Source organism: Salmo salar, chromosome 26 (assembly GCF_965601325.2).
Source record: "Salmo salar chromosome 26, fSalSal1, whole genome shotgun sequence".
Taxonomy (NCBI): Eukaryota; Metazoa; Chordata; class Actinopteri; order Salmoniformes; family Salmonidae; genus Salmo; species Salmo salar.
Genome location: NC_138316.1, coordinates 48852761 through 48880000, shown reverse-complemented (window position 1 = coordinate 48880000; position 27240 = coordinate 48852761). Strand labels below are relative to the sequence as shown.

The 27240-nt window shown below is 47.2% G+C and overlaps 1 protein-coding gene across 1 annotated transcript in view; it reads right to left on the bottom strand.

The window, feature by feature from the left end:
• Positions 1-26865, bottom strand: part of LOC106592279 (otogelin) — a 37972-nt gene extending 11107 nt beyond the window's left edge. Inside the window, exons 1-15 of the mRNA XM_082969905.1 lie at positions 26730-26865; positions 26532-26558; positions 26090-26257; positions 21408-21686; positions 18583-18700; positions 17537-17616; positions 12972-16612; positions 10829-11006; positions 10230-10378; positions 9100-9286; positions 7763-7983; positions 7486-7624; positions 6752-6940; positions 6352-6561; positions 1015-1119 (exon numbers count right to left, since the gene is read on the bottom strand). Of these exons, the coding sequence (XP_082826031.1) occupies positions 1015-1119; positions 6352-6561; positions 6752-6940; positions 7486-7624; positions 7763-7983; positions 9100-9286; positions 10230-10378; positions 10829-11006; positions 12972-16612; positions 17537-17616; positions 18583-18700; positions 21408-21686; positions 26090-26257; positions 26532-26558; positions 26730-26865 (5827 nt within the window). The remainder of the gene's footprint in view (positions 1-1014; positions 1120-6351; positions 6562-6751; positions 6941-7485; positions 7625-7762; positions 7984-9099; positions 9287-10229; positions 10379-10828; positions 11007-12971; positions 16613-17536; positions 17617-18582; positions 18701-21407; positions 21687-26089; positions 26258-26531; positions 26559-26729) is intronic.
• Positions 26866-27240: the final 375 nt, after the last annotated feature.

The window sequence follows — 27240 nt, the reverse complement described above, 5'->3', positions numbered from 1 at the left end:
GCCCATGGTTGTCATGGTTGTGGTTATGTTGTGGGATGGTGCAGGTCTGTCATGGTTGTGGTTGTGGTGTGGTTGTGTTGGGGTTATATTGTGGTCATGGTTGTGGTTGACTCACTACAGATGTGTGCCAGGCAGCAGCTGCCATCAGCCCTGGTGGCGATGAGGGTCTGGTCCTCTCTACAGGCTGGGACGTCTGACTCACAGCGCTCTGGGTCACACTCTGTACACAACACACACACACACACACACACACACACACACACACACACACACACACACACACACACACACACACACACACAGAAATACACACACACACACACACACACACACACACACACACACACACACACACAGAAATACACACAACACATATTTTAAACATATCTATCTCAATGGCCTGGTATCATCATATAGCCTGGTATCATCATATAGCCTGGTATCATCATATAGCCTGGTATCATCATATAGCCTGGTATCATCATATAGCCTGGTATCATCATATAGCATAGTATCATCATATAGAATAGCATCATCATATATCCTGGTATCATCATATAGCCTGGTATCATCATATAGCCTGGTATCATCATATAGCCTGGTATCATCATATAGCCTGGTATCGTCATATAGAATAGTATCATCGTATAGAATAGTATCATCATATAGCCTGGTATCATCATATAGCCTGGTATCATCATATAGCCTGGTATCATCATATAGCATAGTATCATCATATAGCCTAGTATCATCATATAGCCTGGTATCATCATATAGAATAGTATCATCATATAGAATAGTATCATCATAGAGCCTGGTATCATCATATAGCCAAGTATCATCATATAGCCTGGTATCATCATATAGAATAGTATCATCATATAGCCAAGTATCATCATATAGCCTGGTATCATCATAGAGCCTGGTATCATCTTATAGCCTGGTATCATCATATAGCATAGTATCATCATATGGCCTAGTGGTGGTGATTATACAGAAGAGAGGCTCCCTCACCACAGACGTAGTCTGGACAGCAGGAGTCCTCTCTGAAATAAGACACCAGCTTCTCTCCATACTGACACTCCGGGGGGAAGATGTCACACAGGGTCTGGTTACAAACTGGATGACAGACAGACAGACAGACAGACAGACAGACAGACAGACAGACAGACAGACAGACAGACAGACAGACAGACAGACAGACAGACAGACAGACAGACAGACAGACAGACAGACAGACAGACAGACAGACAGACAGACAGACAGACAGACACCATCAGATTAATACAAACCAATCACATTACATCATGGCCACCTAAACATCATTCCTAAATTTTTAAAGTGGAACTCAAGTTCCTGTTGACATTGAGTTGAGCTCTGAACTCTTTAAAGTTCCTTCACAATTGTTTTCAGGGGCATCAGATTCATCATTTTTTAGTAGAGGTCAACTTGTTACAAATCAAATCAAAGTTTATTTGTCACGTGCGCCGAATACAACCTTACAGTGAAATGCTTACTTACTCTAATCAACAGTGCAAAAAATGTATTAGGTGAACAATAGGTAAGTAAATAAATAAAACAACAGTAAAAAGACAGTGAAAAATAACAGTAGCGAGGCTATATACAGTAGCGAGGCTACATACAGGCACCGGTTAGTCGGGCTGATTGAGGTAGTATGTACATGTAGTTGTGGTTAAAGTGACTATGCATATATGATGAACAGAGAGTGGCAGTAGAGTAAAAGAGGGGTTGGCAGGCAACGGAACACAATGCAGATATCCCGGTTAGCCAGTGTGTGGGGGCACTGGTTGGTCGGGCCAATTGAGGTAGTATGTACATGAATGTATAGCCTTTTTGTCCTAGACTTGGCACTCCGGTACCGCTTGTCATGCGGTAGTAGGGACAACAGTCTATGACTGGGTTGGCTGGGGTCTTGGACAATTTTTAGGGCCTTCCTCTCACACCGCCTGGTGTAGAGGTCCTGGATGGCAGGCAACTTAGCCCCAGTGGTGTACTGGGCCGTACGCACTACCCTCTGTAGTGCCTTGCGGTCGGAGGCCAAGCAATTGCCGTACCAGGCAGTGACGCAACCAGTCAGGATGCTCTCGATGTTGCAGCTGTAGAACCTTTTGAGGATCTGAGGACCCTTCCAAATCTTTTTATTTTCCTGACCGGGAATAGGCTTTGTCATGCCCTCTTCACGACTGTCTTGGTGTGTTTGGACCATTCTAGTTTGTTGGTGATGTGGACACCAAGGAACTTGAAGCTCTCAACCTGCTCCACTACAGCCCCGTCGATGAGAATGGGGGCATGCTTGGTTCTCTTTTCCCGATGTCCACAATCATCTCCCTAGTCTTGGTTACGTTGAGGGATAGGTTGTTATTCTGGCACCACCCGGCCAGGTCTCTGACCTCCTCCCTGTAGGCTGTCTCATCATTGTCAGTGATCAGGCCTACCACTGTTGTGTCGTCTGCAAACTTAATGATGGTGTTGGAGTCGTGCCTGGCCATGCAGTCGTGGGTGAACAGGGAGTACAGGAGGGGACTGAGCACGGACCCCTGGGGAGCTCCAGTGTTGAGGATCAGCGTGGCAGATGTGTTGCTACCTACCCTCACCACCAGGGTCGGCCCATCAGGAAGTCCAGGATCCAGTTGCAGAGGGAGGTGTTTAGTCCCAGGATCCTTAGCTTAGTGAAGAGCTTTGAGGGTACTATGGTATTGAATGCTGAGCTGTAGTCAATGAATGGCATTCTCACATAGGTGTTCCTTTTCTCCAGGTGGGAAAGGGCAGTGTGGAGTAGAGATTGCATCATCTGTGGATCTACTTGGGCGGTGTGCAAATTGGAGTGGATCTAGGACTTCTGGGATAATGGTGTCGATGTGAGTCCTTATCAGCCTTTCAAAACACTTCATGGCTACGGCCGTGAGTGCTACGGGTCTGTAGTCATTTAAGCAGGTTGCCTTTGTGTTCTTGGGCACAGGGACTATGGTGGTCTGCTTGAAACATGTTGGTATTACAGACTCAATCAGGGACACGTTGAAAATGTCAGTGAAGACACCTGCCAGTTGGTCAGCACATGCCCGGAGCACATGTCCTGGTAATCCGTCTGGCCCTGCAGCTTTGTGAATGTTGACCTGTTTAAAGGTCTTACTCACGTCGGCTACGGAGAGCGTGATCACACAGTCGTCCGCAACAGCTGATGCTCTCATGCATGCCTCAGTGTTGCTTGCCTCGAAGTGAGCATAGAAGTGATTTAGCTCGTCTGGTAGGCTTGTGTCACTGGGCAGCTCGCGGCTGTGCTTCCCTTTGTAGTCTGTAATAGTTTGCAAGCCCTGCCACATAAGACGAGCATCAGAGCTGGTATAGTACGATTCAATCTTAGCCCTATATTGACGCTTTGCCTGTTTGATGGTTTGTCGGAGGGCATAGCGAGATATCTTTTAAGCTTCCGGGTTAGAGTCCCGCTTCTTGAAAGCGGCAGCTTTACCCTTTAGCTCAGTGCGAATGTTGCCTGTAATCCATGGCTTCTGGTTGGGGTATGTACGTACAGTCACTGTGGGGACGACGTCCTCGATGCACTTATTGATAAAGCCAGTGACTGATGTGGTGTACTCCTCAATGCCATCGGAAGAATCCCGGAACATGTTCCAGTTTGTGATAGCAAAACAGTCCTGTAGTTTAGCATCTGCTTCATCTAACCATTTTTTTATAGACCGAGTCACTGGTGCTTCCTGCTTAAATTTTTTCTTGTAAGCAGGAATCAGGAGGAAAGAGTTGTGGTCAGATTTACCAAATGGAGGGCGAGGGAGAGCTTTGTACGCCTCTCTGTGTGTGGAGTACCGGTGATTTAGAATTTTGTTCTCTCTGGTTGCATATTTAACATGTTGATAGAAATTAGGTAGAACTGATTTAAGTTTCCCTGCATTAAAGTCTCCGGCCACTAGGAGCGCCGCCTCTGGGTGAGCGGTTTCCTGTTTACTTATTTCCTTATACAGCTGACTGAGTGTGGTCTTAGTGCCAGCATCCGTCTGTGGTGGTAAATAAACAGTATAGCTGAAAACTCTAGACAAGTAGTGTGGTCTGCAATTCATCACAAGATACTCTACTTCAGGCGAGCAAAATCTAGAGACTTCCTTAGATTTTCGTGCCCCAGCTGTTGTTGACAAATATGCACAGACCTCCCCCCCCCCTTGTCTTACCAGAGTGTGCTGCTCTATCTTGCCGGTGCAGCGTATATCCCACGAGCTGAATATCCATGTTATCATTCAGCAACGATTCCGTGAAATGTAAGATATTACAGTTTTTGATGTCCCGTTGGTAGGATATTCGTGATCGTATCTCGTCTAATTTATTATCCAATGATTGCACGTTGGCAAGTAATATTGACGGTAACGGCAGGTTTCCCACTCGCCTTCTGCGGGTCCTAACGAGGCACCCCGCTCTGTGTCCTCTGTACCTGTGTGTCACGTCCTGACCAGTAATAGGAGTTATTTTGTTATTACAGGTTGGTCAGGACATGGCAGAGGGTATTTGTTTTATGTGGTTCGGGGTGGTTGTGTGTTTAGTGGTGTATTTGATTTATTATTCCGGGTTTTGGGCACTGGTCTATGTTAATGTATTTCTATGTTTAGTCTAGTTCTTTATATTTCTATGTTTAGTTTATTGGGGATTGGACTCTCAATTGGAGGCAGGTGTTTTCTAGTTGCCTCTGATTGAGGGTCCTATAAATAGGTATGTGTTTGTATTAGTATTTTGTGGGAGATTGTGCTGTGTATAGCTTTGTGCCTTACCGGCCTGTTATTAGTCGTTGTGTTTTTGTTGTGTACGTGTTTATTTTGGTTTACCTTCTTCTCTTCCTCTTGCTAATAACTGGGATGTTGGCCTAGTCGGGTGTTCGGAGAATGTCCTGTGCGTCCTGCTTGTTGAAGAAAAAATCTTTGTCTAATCCGAGGTGAGTGATCGCTGTCCTGATATCCAGAAGTTTGTTTTTGCCGTAAGATACGGTTTTAACTCAGTGTCTTACTGCAGGCTTTCATAGGACAGCAGTTGACTTTGCTAAGCTGGTTCAAGTCATTGGTGTAAAGTACTTAAGTAAAAATACTTTAAAGTACTACTTAAGTCGGTTTTTTTGCGGTATCTGCACTTTACTTCACTTTTTATTTTTACTTGGGCTCCCGAGTGGCGCAGCAGTCTAAGGCACTGCATCTCAGTGGTAGAGGCGTCACTATAGACACCCTGGTTCAAATCCAGGCTGTATCACAACCGGCCGTAATTGTCAGTCCCATAGGGCGGTGCACAATTGATCCAGGTTTGGCCGGGGTAGGCTGTCATTATAAATAAGAATTTGTTCTTAACTGACTAGCCTAGTTATATTTAAAAAATACTTTCCTATGGAAAATGATGTACTTTTTATTTACATTTTCCCTGACACCCAAAAGCATTCATTATATTTTTAATGCTTAGCAGGACAGAAAATGGTTCAATTCGCACACCTATCAAGAGAACTTCCCTGGTCATGTCTACTGCCTCTGATCTGATGGACTCACTAAACACAAATGCTTTGTTTTTAAATGATGTCTGAGTGTTAGAGTGTGACTGGCTAATCGTCAATAACAAAAAAACATGAAAATTGTGCCATCTGGTTTGCTTAATATAAGGATTTTTTTTTATTATTCGTGCTTTTACTTTTGATACTTAAGTATATTTTAGCAAATACATTTATTTTTGATATTTAAGTATATTTAAAACCAAATACTTTTAGACTTTTACTCAAGTAGTATTTTACTGGGTGACTCTTTTTTTTCTTTAAGGTATCTTTACTTTAACTCAAGTATTTAAATCGAGTACTTTTTCCACCACTGGTTTAATTTATTTGGTTTAACCAACTGTAACGGCCGTCGTCAAAGGTAGTGGACCAAGGCGCAGCGGGTCTCGTGAACATCTTAAACTTTATTCAAGCGAACACAAAACAAGAAAAACCGCACGACAGCTAACCAGTCTTGCAGGCTACACACAGCAGTGCAAAAGCAACTTCCCACAAACCAGTGGAGAAAAGGGCTACCTAAGTATGACTCCCAATCAGTGACAACGATGTACAGCTGTCCCTGATTGAGAACCATGCCAAAACAAAGAAATACAACACCTAGAAGGGAACGTAGAAATATAAAAATAAGGACCATACAACTAACCCCAAAATCCCAACAACACAAACCAAACACACCCCTGCCACGCCCTGACCAAACTACAATAACAAATAACCCCTTATACTGGTCAGGACGTGACACCAACTATGTTTTAGGTTAACCTAACTTGAATTGTACAGTGTACTATAGCAATGTGCCAGTTTCTTACCGCAGGCTTTCTGTGGGCAGCAGGAGGTGTCATCTGCCAGACTGATGACCACTTCCCCGGCCCTGCGGCAGAGCGGCTGAGGCACGGCAGAACAGTTATACTCCACGGGAACGATACTGTCGTTGTCACAGAGATACATACAGCAGCCATCTTTAGACGCCTTCCACACCTCGCCAGGAGCACGGGGTACACCCGAACTGTCCGTACAGGCTGGGAGACACACACACAGATAGAAATGTATTGAAGTGTAAGATGCATTACTCAGATGTTCTTACTCAGTGTGACTTACGTGTATTCCACTAAAGACCAGACCAGACCGGGTGTTTTGTATCATATGAATGATGACCAGTGTTCATTTGATTGTCTGTGTGATGGCGGAGGTTGATCAGTGAAGGCTTACCACACTTCTCAGGGGGGATGCAGAGGGCAGAGTAGGGTCGATGGAGCAGAGTGCCCTCAGGACAGACACATCCCTCTGTCAGGCCTGTACACTGCTCAGGGTCGTGGTCAAAGTCATGGTTGGAGCAGGACTGGGCTGTACAGGTAGGCAGACAGGCCTGGTAACGCAGCTGGTCTGGACACATGAAGGCTGGGAGAGGAGAGAGGTGAGACAACACTGTTTTAAACTGTTCATAAACGTTATCAGAACCACGACAGGCGGCAGAGCTTGATTCAATATTCTTATGTCCATAATGCACAACTTTATCTTTTGTTTTACACAATGACATTGACTGACATTAAAACCTTATACTGTAAGTGTATTGACTGACATGAAAACGTTATACTGTAAGTGGGGTGGCAGGTAGCCTAGTGGTTAGAGCATTGGGCCAGTAACCAAAAGGTTGCTGGGTCGAATCCCCAAGTTGACAAGGTAAAAATCTTCTCAATCTATGGCCCCTGAACAAGGCAGTTAACCCACTGTTCCCTGGTATGCCGTCATTGTAAATAAGAATTTGTTCTTAACTGACTTGCCTATAATTATAATGAAAACATTATGTATTGACTGACATTAAAACCTTATAGTGTATTGACTGACATTAAAACATTATACTGTAAGTGTATGGCTTTATGTGTCTGACTGTGCTTTGGAAGCCATGTTGACAGTTAGTGCAGTAGAATAAAGGCAGTCCTTACGACAGTAGTCTGGGCTCCTCCACTCCATGCAGACGTTGAACTTGTGACAAGACGCCACGTAGGCAGCCAGCGCTACACACGGGTTGTTGACGTACTCCGCATCACGTACCCACACCTCACAGAACGTACTGGGAGGAACCTATGGTACATTAGAAGAAATAAAACATAACATTTTTTTTCAATCATCTGTTTTATGTTTAAACACATCTACAGTACTGTATTGGGATGGGAGGGTACTGTATGATGAGGGAGAGAGAGAGAGAAGCAGTGAACCTACAAAAGCATGGCAGGGGCTGAAGGAGGTGTTTCGGAGCATGGTCATACACTGGGAACAGTCGCTGGTGGAACAGTTGACTTCTCTGCGCCGGCTGTGGCTGAAGTAACTAGTGGTGTTGGGGACCTGCCAGCTGTCGATGAACAACGCTGGGTCCTCGCTCTCCCCTACTGTCGTCCCATTGGACAGCATCAGGTCGTTGGCCGGGTTACCATCACAGCAGCCTAGGGGGGAAGTAGGGAGAGACACAAGGAGAGAAAAAGAGAGAGAGAGATGCAGTAAGAGAGGGAGGGAGAGGTGATCGGTAGAGGGGAACAGAGGGGGAGAGGCGAGAGAGAAAGAGTGAGAGAGAGCATGCGTCGGGGGCAAGGCCATGGCCAGAATGCAAGAAGGGAGGGATAGTGAGCGGGGAGCCAGAAGATGAAACAGCGTTATTATTTCAGGAATGGCACGTTCACCTACGAAACATGCACAACATCTCAGGGACCCTACTTAATATGTGGCCCTTACTCAATCTATGGCCCCTACTCAATCTATGGCCCCTACTCAATATGTGGCCCCTACTCAATATGTGGCCCTTACTCAATCTATGGCCCCTACTCCATCTATGGCCCCTACTCAATATGTGGCCCTTACTCAATCTATGGCCCCTACTCAATATGTGGCCCTTACTCAATCTATGGCCCCTACTCAATCTATGGCCCCTACTCAATATGTGGCCCTTACTCAATCTATGGCCCCTACTCAATCTGTGGCCCCTACTCAATCTATGGCCCCTACACAATCTATGGCCCCTTCTCAATCTATGGCCCCTATTCAATCTATGGCCCCTTCTCAATCTATGGCCCCTACTCAATCTGTGGCCCTTACTCAATCTATGGCCCCTACTCAATCTGTGGCCCCTACTCAATCTATGGCCCCTTCTCAATCTATGGCACCTACTCAACCTGAATGGTTGTAGCAGGTGAGGTCCTATCGTACATCCCAAATGGCACCCTATCCCTAGTGCATTACCTTTGACCCCAGGGCCGGGGCAAAAGGAGTGGTATAAATAGGGAATAGTGTACCCCTTGGGAAGCACACTACAACCACCCTCCATACCACTCCACTTCAAATGGATGCCATTGTCCTGGTAAACCACATGCCAGTGTCCTGGTAAACCACATGCCATTGTTCTGGTAAACCACATGCCATTGTTCTGGTAAACCACATACCAGTGTCCTGGTAAACCACATGCCATTGTTCTGGTAAACCACAAACCATTGTTCTGGTAAACCACATACCAGTGTCCTGGTAAACCACATACCAGTGTCCTCATAAATTCTAACTACACAACATACCACAGAGGCCCATGGTGGGCAGTTTGCTGTTGTAGCTCTCTGTCTCGATGACCAACATGCCCGTGCTGTGGAACCACTGCAGCTTCAGGCCCGCTGGTGTACGGATCAAATACATGTTGCCGGTGTCCAGGATCTCAAAGCCAAACTTTTTGAACCTCGGGGTGGCGTACCTCGAGTTCACATACAGCTGACAGAGAGAAAAGATATGTCAAAATCCTATATGTTGAGGGGTACTGTATTTCCTAATATAGATAGGTCTACAAATACTACTGTGTGTATGGAAAGTTAATTAACATCTCATCACTTTTTAGGTCTAAGATAAACTCTTTCTACTTGACATTGACTTTGATTGTATTTTTCTGTCCGTAGTTAAATTGGTGAATAAAGGGCTAGTTAGACTGAGAGGAAGGAAGAGATGGAGAGATGAAGAAGAGATGAAGAAGAGATAGAAAGAGATGAAGAAGAGATGAAGCGATAGGAAGATCATTAAGAAGAGATAGGAAGAGATGAAGAAGAGACAGGAAGAGAGGAAAAAGAGATGGGAAGAGATAGGAAGAGATGAAGAAGAGAGGAAGAGCTGAAGAAGAGATAGGAAGAGATGAAGAAGAGATAGGAAGAGATATAGAAGAGACGAAGTAACAGACTGACCCTCCTCTGCAGTCTGTTGATGACCAAGTGGTTGGACTTGTGGGTAATGTTCAAAACCACTAGACACAGGTTGGTGAAATTCCACAGCAGCTTTGGATGGAAACAGAAAAATAAATATTCCATATTACTTTTTATTTTATTTACAAAGGCTAAGAATCTCTAATAAAAGGGATTAAAGTCATATACAACTACTCGAAATGTGAATGAATAATGATCATTTCCTGAGAATTTTACATTATATAGGGGTGTAAGACAAGGATGTCTTTTATCACCATATTTATTGATTATCGCCACTGAAATACTTTCTGCAAAGGTACTGTAACTACAGTATATGGCCTCACTGTGTCTGAGGCGGCCATTTTGGGGACACCGGTGTTACAGTTACCTACTGTAAAGTATACAGCTTCTTGGCCTCACTTTCTCTGAGGCGGCCATTTTGGGGGCACCAGCATTACAATTACCTAATGTACCCTCATCCTCACCGTGTCTGAGTCAGCCGGGCATTCCTGGACCACGATGCTGACGGTCTCGCTGGGCAGCTGGGTCACAATGTAGGAGGTAGCCTTGTAGATGGCCACGCTGTTACCATCAAACGTGATCACGTTCAGGTCGGGGAACACTGAGCAGCGACCTGGAGGAGACAGGACAACACCAGCAAGAAACAGGTCATTATGACTGAGAAACGCCTGACGGGTCGGGTCGGGTCGGGTCGGGTCTGTCTGTCTGTCTGTCTGTCTGTCTGTCTGTCTGTCTGTCTGTCTGTCTGTGTGTGTGTGTGTGTGTGTGTGTGTATGTATGTGTGTGTGTGTGTGTGTGTGTGTGTGTGCGCGTCAGTGGAGGCTGGTGGGTGGAGCTATAGGAGGACGGGCTCATTGTAATGGCTGGAGTGAAATAAATGGAACGGTATCAAACACATCATACATGTGGAAACAACATGTGGAAACAACATGTTTCACTCCCTTCCTTTTTATTCCATTCCAGCCAATACAATGAGCCCATCCTCCTACAGCTCCTCCCACCAGCCTCCACTGGTGTGCATGTCTGCTACTGTGAATGTGTGTCGGCTAGCAGTTGTCCTCACATGGGCAGTCCCACTGCGGGCAGCACTTGTCCCCGTTGACCAGGATGGCGAAGCCGAGCAGGCCGCAGTTAGGAGGGGTGGAGTTATACAGACAGTTCTGGGACATGTTGAATCGGACCAGCTGGCCGCTCACACAGAGGAACTTGGTACACTCATCTATGATCTCTGAATAGGGAGGCTGAGACAGGGAAGAAGAACAGTTACTACCTGAACAGATTGAACAACATGTGTTATACAGTATACTGAATGAAAACAAAGATTAGATGAAGACATTGATGAGAGTTGAAACCACGTACGAACAAGTAGCTAGAAGACTACAGAGCGTTGGTAAATAAGGTAATAGGCTGAGACGACTGAGCCTACAGAGAGGCCTGGACTTTTCAGATAGTTACAATTATTATATATATATTTATTGATTTAACCTATATTTAACTAGGCAAGTCAGTTAACCTGTTTAGGATAGGGGGCAGTATTTTCACGGCCGGATAAAAAACGTACCTGATTTAATCTGGTTATTACTCCTGCCCAGAAACTAGAATATGCATGTAATTGTTTGATTTGGATAGAAAACACCCTAAAGTTTCTAAAACAGTTTGAATGGTGTCTGTGAGTATAACAGAACTCATAAGACAGTCCAAAACCTGAGAAGATTGCATACAGGAAGTGCCCTCTGACCATTTCTTGGCCTTCTATAGCCTCTTTATGGAAAATAGAGGATCTCTGCTGTAACGTGACATTTTCTAAGGCTCCCATAGGCTCTCAGAAGGCGCCAGAATGGGGAATGATGACTCTGCAGTCCCTGGCTAAAAAACCGTAGCGCATTTGGATAGTGGTTGATCTGAGAACAATGAAACGGGTGCGTGCGTGCACGTGAAGAGTCCATTTTCCATTTTCAGTATTTGAACGAAAACGACATCTCCCGTTCGGAATATTATCGCATAAAAAAATTATTTTAAAAAGCGTTTGACATGCTTCGAAGTACGGTAATGGAATATTTTGAATTTTTTTGTCACGATACGCTCCGGCGCGTCACCCTTCGGATAGTGTCTTGAACGCACGAATAAAACGCAGCTATTTGGATATAACTATGGATTATTTGGAACCAAAACAACATTGGGTGTAAACTAGAAGTCCTGGGAGTGCATTCTGACGAAGAACAGCAAAGGTAATCCAATTTTTCTTATAGTAAATCTGAGTTTGGTGAGTGCCAAACTTGGTGGGTGTCAAAATAGCTAGCCATGATGGCCAGGCTATCTACTCAGAATATTGCAAAATGTGCTTTCACCGAAAAGCTATTTTAAAATCGGACACCGCGATTGCATAAAGGAGTTCTGTATCTGTAATTCTTAAAATAATTGTTATGTTTTTTGTGAACGTTTATCGTGAGTAATTTAGTAAATTCACCGGAAGTGTTCGGTGGGTATGCTAGTTCTGAACGTCACATGCTAATGTAAAAAGCTCGTTGTTGATATAAATATTAACTTGATTGAACAAAACATGCATGTATTGTATAACATAATGTCCTAGGAGTGTCATCTGATAAAGCTCATCAAGGTTAGTGCTGCATTTAGCTGTGGTTTTGGTTTTTGTGACATTATATGTTAGCTTGAAAAATAGGTGTGTGATTATTTCTGGCTGGGTACTCTCCTGACATAATCTAATGTTTTGCTTTTGTTGTAAAGCCTTTTTGAAATCGGACAATGTGGTTAGATAAAGGAGAGTCTTGTCTTTAAAATGGTGTAAAATAGTTATATGTTTGAAAAATTGAAGTTTTGGGATTTTTGAGGTATTTGTAATTCGCGCCACGCCCTATCATTGGATATTGGAGCGGTGTTCCGCTAACGGAACATCTAGATGTAAGAGGTTTTAAGAACAAATTCTTATTTACAATGACGGCCTACACCGGCCAAACCCTAACCTGGACGACACTGGGACAATTGTGCACCGCCCTATGGGACTCCCAATCATGGCCGGTTGTGATACAGCTTGGATTCGTAATCAGGGTGTCTGTAGTGATGCCTCAAGCACTGAGATGCAGTGCCTTAGACCGCTGCGCCTCTCAGGAGCCCCACGGAGACTACACTGAGCCCCATTGAGCCTACATGGAGAAGAGAGGAAAGGAGAGAGGACTTGGTCTACTCACAGTACACATCCTAGTTGAGGACACTGCCATGGATGTAGTAACCTCTGCAGTAGGTCCAACACGTTCTGTCGTGGTATATGGCGATACTACCGATGGTGACGTGGTTGTCTCTGATGTGGTGTACGGCGACGCGGGTGATGGTGATGGAGTCTTTGGTGTAGTGGTGTCTACTCCGTCCACCCTCTCTGGCTCTGTAGTGGAGGTTGGGGTGGCCGTGGGGGACAAGGCGGGGACTGAGAGAGCTGCTGTCACATCTGGTGTGACCTTTGGCGTGACCTTTGGTGTGACCCCTGGAGTGGCTGCGACCTCAGTAGAGGTCAGCAGGTCAGGCGAAGGAGTCATTCTGGTTGTGCTCTCTGTGAATGCTGGAATAACCCCTGTCTCTCTAGTGATGGATGGTACTATTCCTTCTGGTGTAGTAGCGGTGGATGTGGATGGTTCTGCGGTCGCTCCCGTAGGTCCTGTGGGTTCTGTGGGGACGGTGGTAGATTCTGTGACCGTGGTCAGGCTGGGAACGGAAACAGAAGCGGATGTGGTTGTGCCAGTGCCGGTCGGAGCAGCGGAGCTGCTAACTTCTGCTGCATATTCTGTGGTTCTGGTTGTGGTGACTGGTTTGGTCGTGGTTGGAACAACCTCTGAGACGGTAGCTGTGCCCAGGCTAGGAGGAGCGACCGTAGGTGGACCAGGTCTGGTCGTCGCTGTCGGAACCCCTGGAACTCCCAGAGTCCTTGTATCTACAGTTGCCCTAACAGTGCTCGGTCTGGCGGTGGACCTCACCGTTGTGGCAGTTCTGGACGTCGTAATGGGAACCTTGCCTGTTGTTGTCCTGCGTGTTGTTGTCATTGGTCTGTGGGTGGTCTTGGAGACCACTTTAGAAGTAGAAACCACTCTGGTAGTGACTCTCTCTGGGTGGCTAGTGGGTCTGGGAACTGACGTGGTGGAGGGCAAGGAGCTGGTTGTGGTTACTGGACCAGACCATGAAGAAGTTGGTTCTTGTGTAGTTGTTGTGGAAGTAGTAGACAATACTTCCACCCTTCCTGTATCGGGAGGAACGCTAGTGGTCTCTGTTTGCGGTCTGATGGTCACTGGTCTGATGGCAGTGGTCACTGGGACACCAGGTACAGGTGTGATGGTGGTCGTATGGACACCAGGTTCAGGTGTGATGGTGGTCGTATGGACACCAGGTAAAGGTGGGACAGTGGCCACTGGGACACCAGGTACAGGTGTGATGGTGGTCATATGGACACCAGGTAAAGGTGTGAAGGTGGTCGTATGGACACCAGGTACAGGTGTGATGGTGGTCGTATGGACACCAGGTAAAGGTGGGACAGTGGTCACTGGGACACCAGGTACAGGTGTGATGGTGGTCGTATGGACACCAGGTAAAGGTGGGACAGTTGTTGTGGGGACCGTTGTGGTGAGAGATAATGCTGGTTCCCCAGGTACACCAGGCACGGCCGGGGATTCGGGTGTCGCAGGAGGTTTCTCCGTCCTGGAGGTTGAAACTGCGCCGGTTGAAGTCTCGAGCGGAGCTGTGGTGGTTTTGGCAGTGGTCGTCATGGTAACTGAGGTTGTGGTGGTGACGCCTGGCGCTGTAGATGTAGCAACGTGGTGAAGTGCATCAGTGGTGGTAGTGGAGATGACTTGGTGTGGAGAGACCTCTACTTCTGTACTGACCGCAGGTTTCACTAGGACCTCAGGTGTGATCACCCTCTCTGTGCTAGAGATAGGGCTAGAAGGAGTGGAGGAGGTTTCACTGTGGGGGGGCCTCCAAGGCTCCGTGGTCTTCAGAGTGGTGGGGGGCTGGGTTGTTACGGTCCCTACAGCCACTGGTGGTCCTGGCACGGTTGTGGTGGTCTCTGTGTATGACACCGGTGATACAGGCGATGTGGTTGTGGTTGGGACCACTGCTTCTGTTGTGGTCGAGATGGAAGGAGAGGTGAAGGTGGTCTGGATGGACTCTGTGGTCGTTACCAGAAGATCTGGAGGTTTGGTGGTCGTGCTGGAGATTTCCATTGGGATGGGTTGAGTTGTTGTGGTCCGTACGGTCGGGGGACCGGTAGTAGTGGTCAGTCTCCAGTCCACAGCTTCGGTCGGGTATGCGGTTGTGGTTGTGTGTTCTGTGGTTCTCTCTGTGGTTGGAACACCGCCAGACCAGGAGGTCCTTTCAGTGTAGGCCGTAGCTGTTGTTGTCAGTCGAGATGTTGTTACCGTGTCTATGACAATCACAGGTGTGACAACAGCCGGTGTCATGGTTATATGGGTCGTTGCCAAGGGTTCCGCTGTTGCCGTTGAGACCGGTGCTCTCGTCGTTTTCTTGATTGTCGCCGGCTGTTCTGAGGTAGGACCGGTTGATATTGTTGTTGTCGTTGGCATCATGGGAACAGCGGTGGTAGTCGGTAGCTCAGGAACTGGAGTTGTGGATGTCCTCAGCTCTGTAGGGGAGGCGTGAACGGTCTTCTCTGTGGTTGCCGTGAAAACAAGTGGTGGTGTTGTCTCCGGGCGTGTGGACGGTGTAGTTCTGAGGGTTGTGAAAGGGGTGGCAGGTGAGGTTGATACTGTGCTGTGTTTTGAAGTGGGTTCTGGTGGTGGTGGTGTTGTTATTACGGTGTGAATGGGGGAGGTCGGTGAGAGAGAGGGTACTGTGGTATCGGCTGTAGTCGATACACCAGGAGGGAGGACTTTGGTTGTTGTTGGCTCGGTTGTCTCCACAGTTACAGGCTTTGTGCTTGTCTCTGTGGGTGCACCAAGGGTGGTTATAGAAGCTGTAGTCATGGCTGTAGTCCTGGTTGTAGTCCTAGTTGTAGTCCTAGTTGTAGTCCAAGCTGTGTCCCTGGGTGTCTCTGAGACTGTGGTTGGCCGTGGACTAGAGGTGGTTGAGACTGGAGCCACTGTGTCTCCTGGACGTGTGGTGGCCTTGGTGGTCACACTCGTGGGGGTGACTGGTACTGCAGGCAGGGTGCTGGTCTGAGTAGGCCCCACGGTGGAGCTTATCCAGGGGCCCATGGTAGTGGATGGAGGGGGGCTGGTGAATGTGGTGTCTGTAGGCCCTGGGCTTAGAGAGGGCCTGGTGGTGGAGGACGTGAGCCAGAACAGAGCTGTCATAGAGAAGGGGACCTGGCTGGTCCTCTCTGTGCTGGGGCCTAGGGGGCTGGGTGTGGAGCTGGGGGCCCTGGTCGTCCTCTCTGTACTGCCTTCTGTAGTGGAGGGTAAGGATGGAGATGTCTTCACTGTAGATACAACCTCCACCACCTCAGGTCTGACTGTGGTGGCCAGGGATGGAGTTGAGGGTGTTGCTGCTGCACTGGTTCCCTCTGGAGTCGGTACGGCTGAAGAGGTGCTGGGCAGAACCACCTTATGAGTCACTGTGGTCGGTACTTTAGCAGAGGTGGTCAGAGCATCCAAAGCAGAAGTTGAGACAATAGGAATGGTGGTGGTGGCTGCAGTGGTGGGGACTGTGTCTGAAGAGGGGGTGGTGAGGGGCCCAGGGGGACCCGGGGTGGAGCGTGCCGTGGAGAGGCCAGGGCTAGCTGGGCTGCTGGTAGTGGAGGTTGTGGTGGCTGAAGGAGTGACAGCTGCGGGTGTTGACTCAACACTGCTGACAGTAGTAATGGGCTGCACAGCAACTGGTGGCTTAATGCCTGGAGCACAAACAATAAAACAACTGTTAGATAAGCACTGCTGCTGGCCGAGGGGAGAGAGAGAGAGAGGGGGAAGAGAGAAAGAGAGGGGAGAGAAAGAACAGGAGAGAGTAAAAGAGAGAGATAGAGAGAGAGAGAGAGAGAGAATGAAAGAAAGAGAAAAAGAGAGAGAGAGGAAGAGAGAGAGAGAGAGAGAGAGAGGAAGAAAGAGAGAGAGAGAGAGAGAGAGAGAGAGAGAGAGAGAGAGAGAGAGACAGAGAGAGTAAAAGAGAAAAAGAGAGAAAGAGAGAGAGAGAGAGAGAGAGAGAGAGAGAGCGAGAGAGAGAGAGAGAGAGAGAGAGAGAGAGAGAGAGAGAGAGAGAGAGAGAGAGAGAGAGAGAGAGAGAGAGAGAGAGAGAGAGAGAGAGAGAGAGAGAGTAGAAGAAGTAGTGATCCATTCCTCCCCTGTGGCCAAACTTCAACCACACAGCACATGGCTCATGGCTCATGTTGATGGTAGATTAGAGTGTTGATCTTGATTAAACAGATGTTAGCTGTGAATATCACAGCGTCTCAGAAATCTGATACGACACTGTATTTATCTTGTTACTGTATGTATTCAGAGATCTTGAGGTAAGCCCAATAACACTTGCAAGGGGTATGTTTCATGTGACCTTTACATGTATGAGAGGGTTGTTGACTCATTTTAAAAACAAGGATATCCTCTAAACCTAAATATATTTGTATCTGTCCAAGAGAAAAGAAGAGAAGAGAAGAGAAGGGAAGGGAAGGGAAGGGAAGAGAAGAGAAGAGAAGAGAAGAGAAGAGAAGAGAAGAGAAGAGAAGAGAAGAGAAGAGAAGAGAAGAGAAGAGAAGAGAAGAGAAGAGAAGAGAAGAGAAGAGAAGAGAAGAGAAGAGAAGAGAAGAGAATATCCTCATACTCACAGTCTTCAACATGGACACATCTCTGAGTGACCTCATCCAGCACCATGTGACCAGGACACAGAGGCAGACATCCCTCCACTCTACAGAGAAACACACAGCTCTGAAAACTACTGCCAGCTACTCTCTATACAGTAACATCACATCTCATTTACAGTGTATAGAAACAAGGGTTCCAAAAGGGTTCTTTGGCCCCGTTGGAGAACCCGATAGGCGAACCCCATAGGACGGCACAATAACCCTTTTAGGTTCCAGAAGCACCTTTTTTTCTAAGAGTGTAGAAAAACAATTGTGACAGATGGACAGCTGTAGCGTAGTTGTGATAAATATGATATATTTTCATCTTTAGGTATGTCCTACAATTAAAATGTTACAAAAGAGTAACACTATTCTGAGCCATGTAATAACATCTGTGGAAAATATCAGATTACTGCAAAACATGTTGATCTAATATCTCAGTGTTGTTTGTACTGTATCTGACTGGCTGATTGGCTGACTGACTGACTGACTGACTGCCTGGCTGACTGGCTGGCTGGATGTCTCACTGACTGGCTGACTGATTGGCTGACTGGCTGGTTGTCTGACTGACTGACTGGCTGACTGACTGGCTGGCTGACTGGCTGACTGGCTGACTGGCTGACTGACTGGCTGATTGGCTAGCTGATTGGCTGGTTGTCTGACTGACTGGCTGACTGGCTGACTGGCTGACTGCCTGGCTGACTGGCTGGCTGGATGTCTCACTGACTGGCTGGTTGTCTGACTGACTGGCTGACTGGCTGATTGGCTGACTGACTGGCTGATTGGCTAGCTGATTGGCTGGTTGGCTGACTGACTGACTGATTACACAACAGAGTTGGAGGCTTCACATTCACATGGTGTTGAAGGTTTAGCCCCTGTCTGTGATGGTGGAGGGTTGCATCCCAAACGGTGCCCTGTTCCCTATATTGTGCACTACTTTTGACCAGGGCCTAATCCCCTACATAGTGCACTATATAGAGAATAGGGTGCCATTTAGGACGCATCCGTAGTGTCACCTTGTGCTGCCTTACTTTGGAACGGTGCCACATGCCCCCCCCGAGGGGTCACTGCAGGTCCTGAAGCAGGGGCTGACACACGACTCATACCTCCACTGGCACTTAGGACCCGTAGGGGTGTCTGGACCAGGGCCTGAGGGAAAATACACACTTTACAGAAAGTGTTGCACAGCAGAGGATGAAACATGGGAATAAGTATACTTGTGTTTGTGAATTTCAATCATATTACAGAGTCTCCTAGTAAAGACAGTGTAAATTAAGTGAGTTGAGTTCTAGATCGACTATGGTCTGGACTCTGCCTAACCCCTCTGGACCTCTCCTGGTCGACTATGGTCTGGACTCTGCCTAACCTCTCTGGACCTCTCCTGGTCGACTATGGTCTGGACTCTGCCTAACCTCGCTGGACCTCTCCTGGTCAACTATGGTCTTGACTCTGCCTAACCTCTCTGGACCTCTCCTGGTCGACTATGGTCTGGACTCTGCCTAACCCCTCTGGACCTCTCCTGGTCGACTATGGTCTGGACTCTGCCTAACCCCTCTGGACCTCTCCTGGTCGACTATGGTCTGGACTCTGCCTAACCCCTCTGGACCTCTCCTGGTCGACTATGGTCTGGACTCTGCCTAACCCCTCTGGACCTATCCTGGTCGACTATGGTCTGGACTCTGCCTAACCTCTCTGGACCTCTCCTGGTCGACTATGGTCTGGACTCTGCCTAACCCCTCTGGACCTCTCCTGGTCGACTATGGTCTGGACTCTGCCTAACCTCTCTGGACCTCTCCTGGTCGACTATGGTCTGGACTCTGCCTAACCTCTCTGGACCTCTCCTGGTCGACTATGGTCTGGACTCTGCCTAACCCCTCTGGACCTCTCCTGGTCGACTATGGTCTGGACTCTACCTAACCCCTCTGGACCTCTCCTGGTCGACTATGGTCTGGACTCTGCCTAACCCCTCTGGACCTCTCCTGGTCGACTATGGTCTGGACTCTGCCTAACCCCTCTGGACCTCTCCTGGTCGACTATGGTCTGGACTCTGCCTAACCCCTCTGGACCTCTCCTGGTCGACTATGGTCTGGACTCTGCCTAACCCCTCTGGACCTCTCCTGGTCGACTATGGTCTGGACTCTACCTAACCCCTCTGGACCTCTCCTGGTCGACTATGGTCTGGACTCTGCCTAACCCCTCTGGACCTCTCCTGGTCGACTATGGTCTGGACTCTGCCTAACCCCTCTGGACCTCTCCTGGTCGACTATGGTCTGGACTCTACCTAACCCCTCTGGACCTCTCCTGGTCGACTATGGTCTGGACTCTGCCTAACCCCTCTGGACCTCTCCTGGTCGACTATGGTCTGGACTCTGCCTAACCCCTCTGGACCTCTCCTGGTCGACTATGGTCTGGACTCTACCTAACCCCTCTGGACCTCTCATGGTCAACTATGTCTGGCATCCACTGCTGTCAGAGAGTAACCCTATCTGTTTCTGCCAGCCTGTGTGGACTCTGCTATGCTCCTAAAACAAATGGCTGACATATTTTTAGCCCCAGTAATTACCCAGCCTGCATCAGGAGCAACAAACCAGCTGTGGAGACAGAAAGAGAACAGGACTCTCTAGACCTCACCAACTCTAACCATATATTTGGACCTGAACTATGATTCACAAATCACTTTACTAGATTATGAACAGAAATCCTCTCCAAATGGTGAAGTTGTTTCTTGGTTGAAATACAAACCACACCTGCCTAGTGTCTGACCACCCCCTCTCTGTTCTCCCTTCCCCCCAGTCAAAGACTCCGACCCTGGGCATTAGCCAGGGCAAAGCCCCTTCTCTGGAAGCAGTATACTGGAAGGGCAGGTCGGTTTTTGTGTTGGAACAGCTGTGGGCCTGGGGGACCTTGGCCAGGGGGGCCCTGATCTGGGGGGACCTGGTCTGGGGGGGCCCTGGTCTAGGGGGGGTCTGGGCTGAGGGGGCCCTGGTCTGGGGGGCCCTGGTCTGGTGCTGACCTAGCACGCCACCCTTCCATCCGTCCACATCTCAACATGTCTGTGATTAAAGGCACACATCAGCCACTCACCACTCGCCACTGACAAAATCTGTCGTTCTGTTGCGAGGTGGGAGTGTGCCGGGCGACAGCTGCAGGGGGCTTGCCATTACAGTGCTATGCAAAACATGGCTGCCCGCACAAAGAGCCCATTAACGGACTAAATGGGTGTTTTTACAAACCGAGTACGCACGCTGGTGGGGCCATGGTTAGGGGGTTGTGGGGGTTGGCAGGGTGGAGGGGCTGCAGCAGGAGGTTAGACCAGGGGGTTAGTAGCATAAACTACAAAGTGAAAGTCTTTGTCTCTGGACCTCAGCTGTCAGCCATCTCTGATACATACAGTAAGTATTGGGTTGTATTAGAGGGGACAAGGCTAACATAGCAAAAGCTCCAAGAGCTTGACCAAAAGCTAGAAGACCATAGGTTTGCTAGCTTGACCTCTCATGTAATAAATGCCTGCATACTGTACATCCTATGGAAAGCATAGGAATACTGCTACGGCACATTTTCAAATATGATTGTGACCATACAAAAGGCCTTGATCCAAACCTCCTCAACGCAAACCTATAGCCACAGTAAATACAAGCACATCACCCTGACAGCTTAAACAGAGGAAGACCCCATATCTATTCAAGTGCAACACATTAAATGGTCACAAGTGGCAGTTTTTAATAAAAATATCATATCAAAATAGATGGTATAAATGGAATCACCTTTGAGAAGAAAACCTTTAACTTTTCATTTACATAGCTCCTCTTTTCCCTTCCCATGTAACCTTCCCAGATCTCCAGTCCATCCTACGTACCTGTCAGTTTGAAGAGCGTGGCTTTGCGGAATCCGTCAGTGTGTTTGTACTTCATGAGGTGAACCCAGGACAGCATGTAGTGGAGGAAGAATCCCGGCTTGGCGAAAGCCTCCAGAGAATCATAACCCTGGATCCAGGTGTCACGGTGCAGCGTGAAGGTAGCCGCGTCCCAGAATGCTTCGCTCTCCTCCCACTTGGTCAGCGTAAGATGGCCGCTGCTGTCCACCGCCAGGAAGTAGTTGGGCCGATCGGACGCCTCGAATGACACCAGGGACGTGTCTAGAGAAAAAGTTGATCACCAATTTAGGAACATCAACATCAAGGGTCTTTTCTGCTTAAATAAACGTAAAAAACCCCAATTTCAGCTCTTTACACCTGGGTCACACGTACCGCATGTGACCCAGGTCAGGCTAGCACATTAGTGGTCAGATAAATGTAGAACACTAGGCTAGCTAAAACAGTCTAGGCTAGCTAATACTTCTAGCTGCAGTCTAGCTGATAACTCCTCCTGGCAGGCTGACTAGCCATCAGTACAGCCTGACTAGCCATCAGTACAGCCTGACTAGCCATCAGTACAGCCTGACTAGCCATCAGTACAGCCTGACTAGCCATCACTACAGCCTGACTAGCCATCACTAGAACCTGACTAGCCATCAGTACAGCCTGACTAGCCATCAGTACAGCCTGACTAGCCATCAGTACAGCCTGACTAGCCATCAGTACAGCCTGACTAGCCATCAGTACAGCCTGACTAGCCATCACTAGAACCTGACTAGCCATCACTACAGCCTGACTAGCCATCACTACAGCCTGACTAGCCATCAGTACAGCCTGACTAGCCATCAGTACAGCCTGACTAGCCATCATTACAGCCTGACTAGCCATCAGTACAGCCTGACTAGCCATCACTACAGCCTGACTAACCATCAGTACAACCTGACTAGCCATCACTACAGCCTGACTAGCCATCAGTACAGCCTGACTAGCCATCACTACAGCCTGACTAGCCATCAGTACAGCCTGACTAGCCATCAGTACAGCCTGACTAGCCATCAGTACAGCCTGACTAGCCATCAGTACAGCCTGACTAGCCATCACTACAGTCTGACTAGCCATCAGCCTGACTAGCCATCAATACAGTCTGACTAGCCATCAGCCTGACTAGCCATCACTACAGCCTGACTAGCCATTAGGAAATCCTGATTGGTGACTCAGACTCAGGGCATCTCTACAATCAGTGTTTTCACTGGGAAAAGAGGCTCGTTCCAAACACAGTCCAAACAGTGAAGGACAACATGTCTTATTGGCATTTAGTAGGGGCTATCAACAAAGGGAACTAAGGGGATTCAGAATTGCAGGAAAGAAATACTTAATTAGACCAGTGGATAGGGACTGGATAGGGACTGGAATACTTCATTAGACCAAAGGATAGGGACTGGAAGACTTCATTAGACCAGTGGATAGGGACTGGATAGGGACTGGAATACTTAATTAGACCAAAGGATAGGGACTGGATAGGGACTGGAAGACTTCATTAGACCAGTGGATAGGGACTGGATAGGGACTGGAAGACTTCATTAGACCAGAGGATAGGGACTGGATAGGAACTGGAAGACTTCATTAGACCAGAGGATAGGGACTGGAAGACTTCATTAGACCAGAGGATAGGGACTGGAAGACTTCATTAGACCAGAGGATAGGGACTAGAAGACTTCATTAGACCAGAGGATATGGAGTGGAAGACTTCATTACACCAGAGGATAGGGACTGGATAGGGACTGGAAGACTTCATTAGACCAGAGGATAGGGACTGGAAGATGTCATTAGACCAGAGGAGAGGGACTGAAAGACTTCATTACACCAGAGGATAGGGACTGGATAGGAACTGGAAGACTTCATTAGACCAGAGGATAGGGACTGGAAGACTTCATTAGACCAGAGGATAGGGACTAGAAGACTTCATTAGACCAGAGGATAGGGACTGGAAGACGTCATTAGACCAGTGAATAGGGATTGGATAGGGACTGGAAGACTTCATTAGACCAGAAGATAGGGACTGGAAGACTTCATTAGACCAGAGGATAGGGACTGGATAGGGACTGGAAGACTTCATTACACCAGAGGATAGGGACTGGATAGGGACTGGAAGACTTCATTAGACCAGAGGATAGGGACTGGAAGACTTCATTAGACCAGAGGATAGGGACTGGATAGGGACTGGAAGACTTCATTAGACCAGAGGATAGGGACTGGAAGACTTCATTAGACCAGAGGATAGGGACTGGATAGGGACTGGAAGACTTCATTAGACCAGAGGATAGGGACTGGAAGACTTCATTAGACCAGATGATAGGGACTGGAAGACTTCATTAGACCAAAGGATAGGGACTGGAAGACTTCATTAGACCAGAGGATAGGGACTGGAAGACTTCATTAGACCAGAGGATAAGGACTGGAATACTTCATTAGACCAGAGGATAGGGACTGGAAGACTTCATTAGACCAGAGGATAGGGACTGGATAGGGACTGGAAGACGTCATTAGACCAGAGGATAGGGACTGGATAGGGACTGGAAGACTTCATTAGACCAGAGGATAGGGACTGGAATACTTCATTAGACCAGAGGATAGGGACTGGAAAACTTCATTAGACCAGAGGATAGGGACTGGATAGGGACGGGAAGACTTCATTAGACCAGAGGATAGGGACTGGAATACTTCATTAGACCAGAGGATAGGGACTGGAAAACTTCATTAGACCAGAGGATAGGGACTGGAAGACTTAACCTGTTGTGGGTAGGGGGCAGTATTTACACGGCCGGATAAAAAACGTACCCGATTTGTTATTACTACTGCCCAGAAACTAGAATATGCATATAATTATTGGCTTTGGATAGAAAACACCCTAAAGTTTCTAAAACTGTTTGAATGGTGTCTGTGAGTATAACAGAACTCATATGGCAGGCAAAAACCTGAGAAGATTCTGTACAGGAAGTGCCCTCTCTGACCATTCCTTGAGCTTTTTGACTCTGTTTATTGAAGACTGAGGATCTTTGCTGTAACGTGACACTTCCCACGGCTCCCATAGGCTCTCAGAAGGCGGGAAAAAGCTGAATGATGTAATTCCAGCCACTGGCTGAAAAACATTAGCGCTTTTGGCAAGTGCTCTATCAGAGGACAATGGGCTGAGGCGCGTGCACGAGTCGACCCCATGTTTTATTTTCTTTCGTCTTTGAACCTAAACACGCTTTCCCGGTTGGAATATTATTGCTTTTTATGAGAAAAATTGCATAAAAATTGATTTTAAACAGCAGTTGACATGCTTCGAAGTACAGTAATGGAATATTTAGAATTTTTTTGTCACGAAATGCATCGTGCGCGTCACCCTTCTTTACCATTCGGATAGTGTCTTGAACGCACGAACAAAACAGAGGATATTTGGATATAACTATGGATTATTTTGAACCAAACCAACATTTGTTATTGAAGTAGAAGTCCTGGGAGTGCATTCTGACGAAGACAGCAAAGGTAATAACATTTTTCTTATAGTAAATCTGATTTTGGTGAGTGCTAAACTTGGTGGGTGTCTAAATAGCTAGCCCTGTGATGCCGGGCTATCTACTGAGAATATTGCAAAATGTGCTTTCACCGAAAAGCTATTTTAAAATCGGACATAGCGAGTGCATAGAGGAGTTCTGTATCTATAATTCTTAAAATAATTGTTATATTTTTTGTGAACGTTTATCGTGAGTAATTTAGTAAATTCACCGGAAGTTTGCGGGGGTATGCTAGTTCTGAACGTCACATGCTAATGTAAAAAGCTGGTTTTTGATATAAATATGAACTTGATTGAACAAAACATGCATGTATTGTATAACATAATGTCCTAGGGTTGTCATCTGATGAAGATCATCAAAGGTTAGTGCTGCATTTAGCTGTGGTTTGGGTTTATGTGACATTATATGCTAGCTTGAAAAATGGGTGTCTGATTATTTCTGGCTGGGTACTCTGCTGACATAATCTAATGTTTTGCTTTCGTTGTAAAGCCTTTTTGAAATCGGACAGTGTGGTTAGATTAACGAGAGTCTTGTCTTTAAAATGGTGTAAAATAGTCATATGTTTGAGAAATTGAAGTAATAGCATTTCTAAGGTATTTGAATAACGCGCCACGGGATTCAACTGGCTGTTGAGTAGGTGGGACGATTTCGTCCCGCCAACCCTAGAGCGGTTAATTAGACCAGAGGATAGGGACTGGAAGACTTCATTAGACCAGAGGATAGGGACTGGATAGGGACTGGAAGACTTCATTAGACCAGAGGATAGGGACTGGATAGGGACTGGAAGACTTCATTAGACCAGAGGATAGGGACTGGAATACTTCATTAGACCAGAGGATAGGGACTGGATAGGGACTGGAAGACTTCATTAGACCAGAGGATAGGGACTGGATAGGGACTGGAAGACTTCATTAGACCAGAGGATAGGGACTGGAAGACTTCATTAGACCAGAGGATAGGGACTGGAATACGTCATTAGACCAGAGGATAGGGACTGGAAGTGTTAGAAAGTGTTATGAATGGAGGAGGATGTAAAATGATGATGGACATGGAAATAGCCATTGCATTAGACTGATGTGATGAGGACTTGGAGTGATGTTGCTATTTTCCCTCTGTGTTGCTCACCATGTGGACGTGCTCTGCTGAGCCCAGGGGTCATCATGAAGAGGGACAGGAAACCAGCCACAGTAGGGTCTCCTTTCTTAGGGAACACTGTCCCACTGGACCTGTTGGCTGCCAGCACCGTGTCTCTCTCCCTGTAGGTCACCAGCCTGTAGGGGCCTTTACCCAGAACTACAAGACAGAGGAGAGGAACACTGTTATGAGGAATCCTTCGCTGTATGGCTGACATCTACAATGGGCCCCAGATCTGTGAAGACACTACGCCCCCATGTGGTTTAACAATGAACTGCCTAACATATTGATCACGATGAAATGTTTGTAGCAAAGGACAATGCACAATGAACTTCCAAGGTTCAGTCATTGATTCTTGGAAATCAAACATTCTCTTGGAGAGATTTGATTTGATGACAAATAGGAAGAGTTAGAGAGGATATTATGCATGTACCTTTGTTGTAGTATTCACAATCGTAGGCTGCAAAGACAAACAGAAAGAGTCGTTAATGGAATAAAATGATAAACTGTAGTTAATTACATATGAAAACAGAATGCCATTTCAGATGGTCCCACAAACTCCCATACCACCCATTGACTGGGTAGTGCGCCCGGTGCCTGCCCGTTGGCCAACTCATGGCCACAGACTTACGGCAGATCGACGGGGATCGCCAGTCCACGGTGACACCCTGGTGACAGCATCGGTGGGCGTAGGCTGCTACGCTGGTACAGAAACACTCACAGTCCCCACCACGACTACAGCCGCACGTATCAGCCAGACAGTTCATATAGAACCATGTCACATCCACCTGGACAGGAGGAGACAGGAAGGAACCTTTCAGACCATTAAGACTGTGGTCTACTAGAGTAGGGATATGGTCGTAACAGCTTAATATAACACACAGCCTGATATAACACACAGCCTGATATAACACACAGCCTGATATAACACACAGGTAAATATAACAAACAGCCTGATATAACACACAGCCTGATATAACACACAGGTTAATATAACAAACAGCCTGATATAACAAACAGCCTGATATAACACACAGCCTGATATAACACACAGCCTAATATAACACACAGCCTGATATAACACACAGCCTGATATAACAAACAGCCTGATATAACACACAGCCTGATATAACACACAGCCT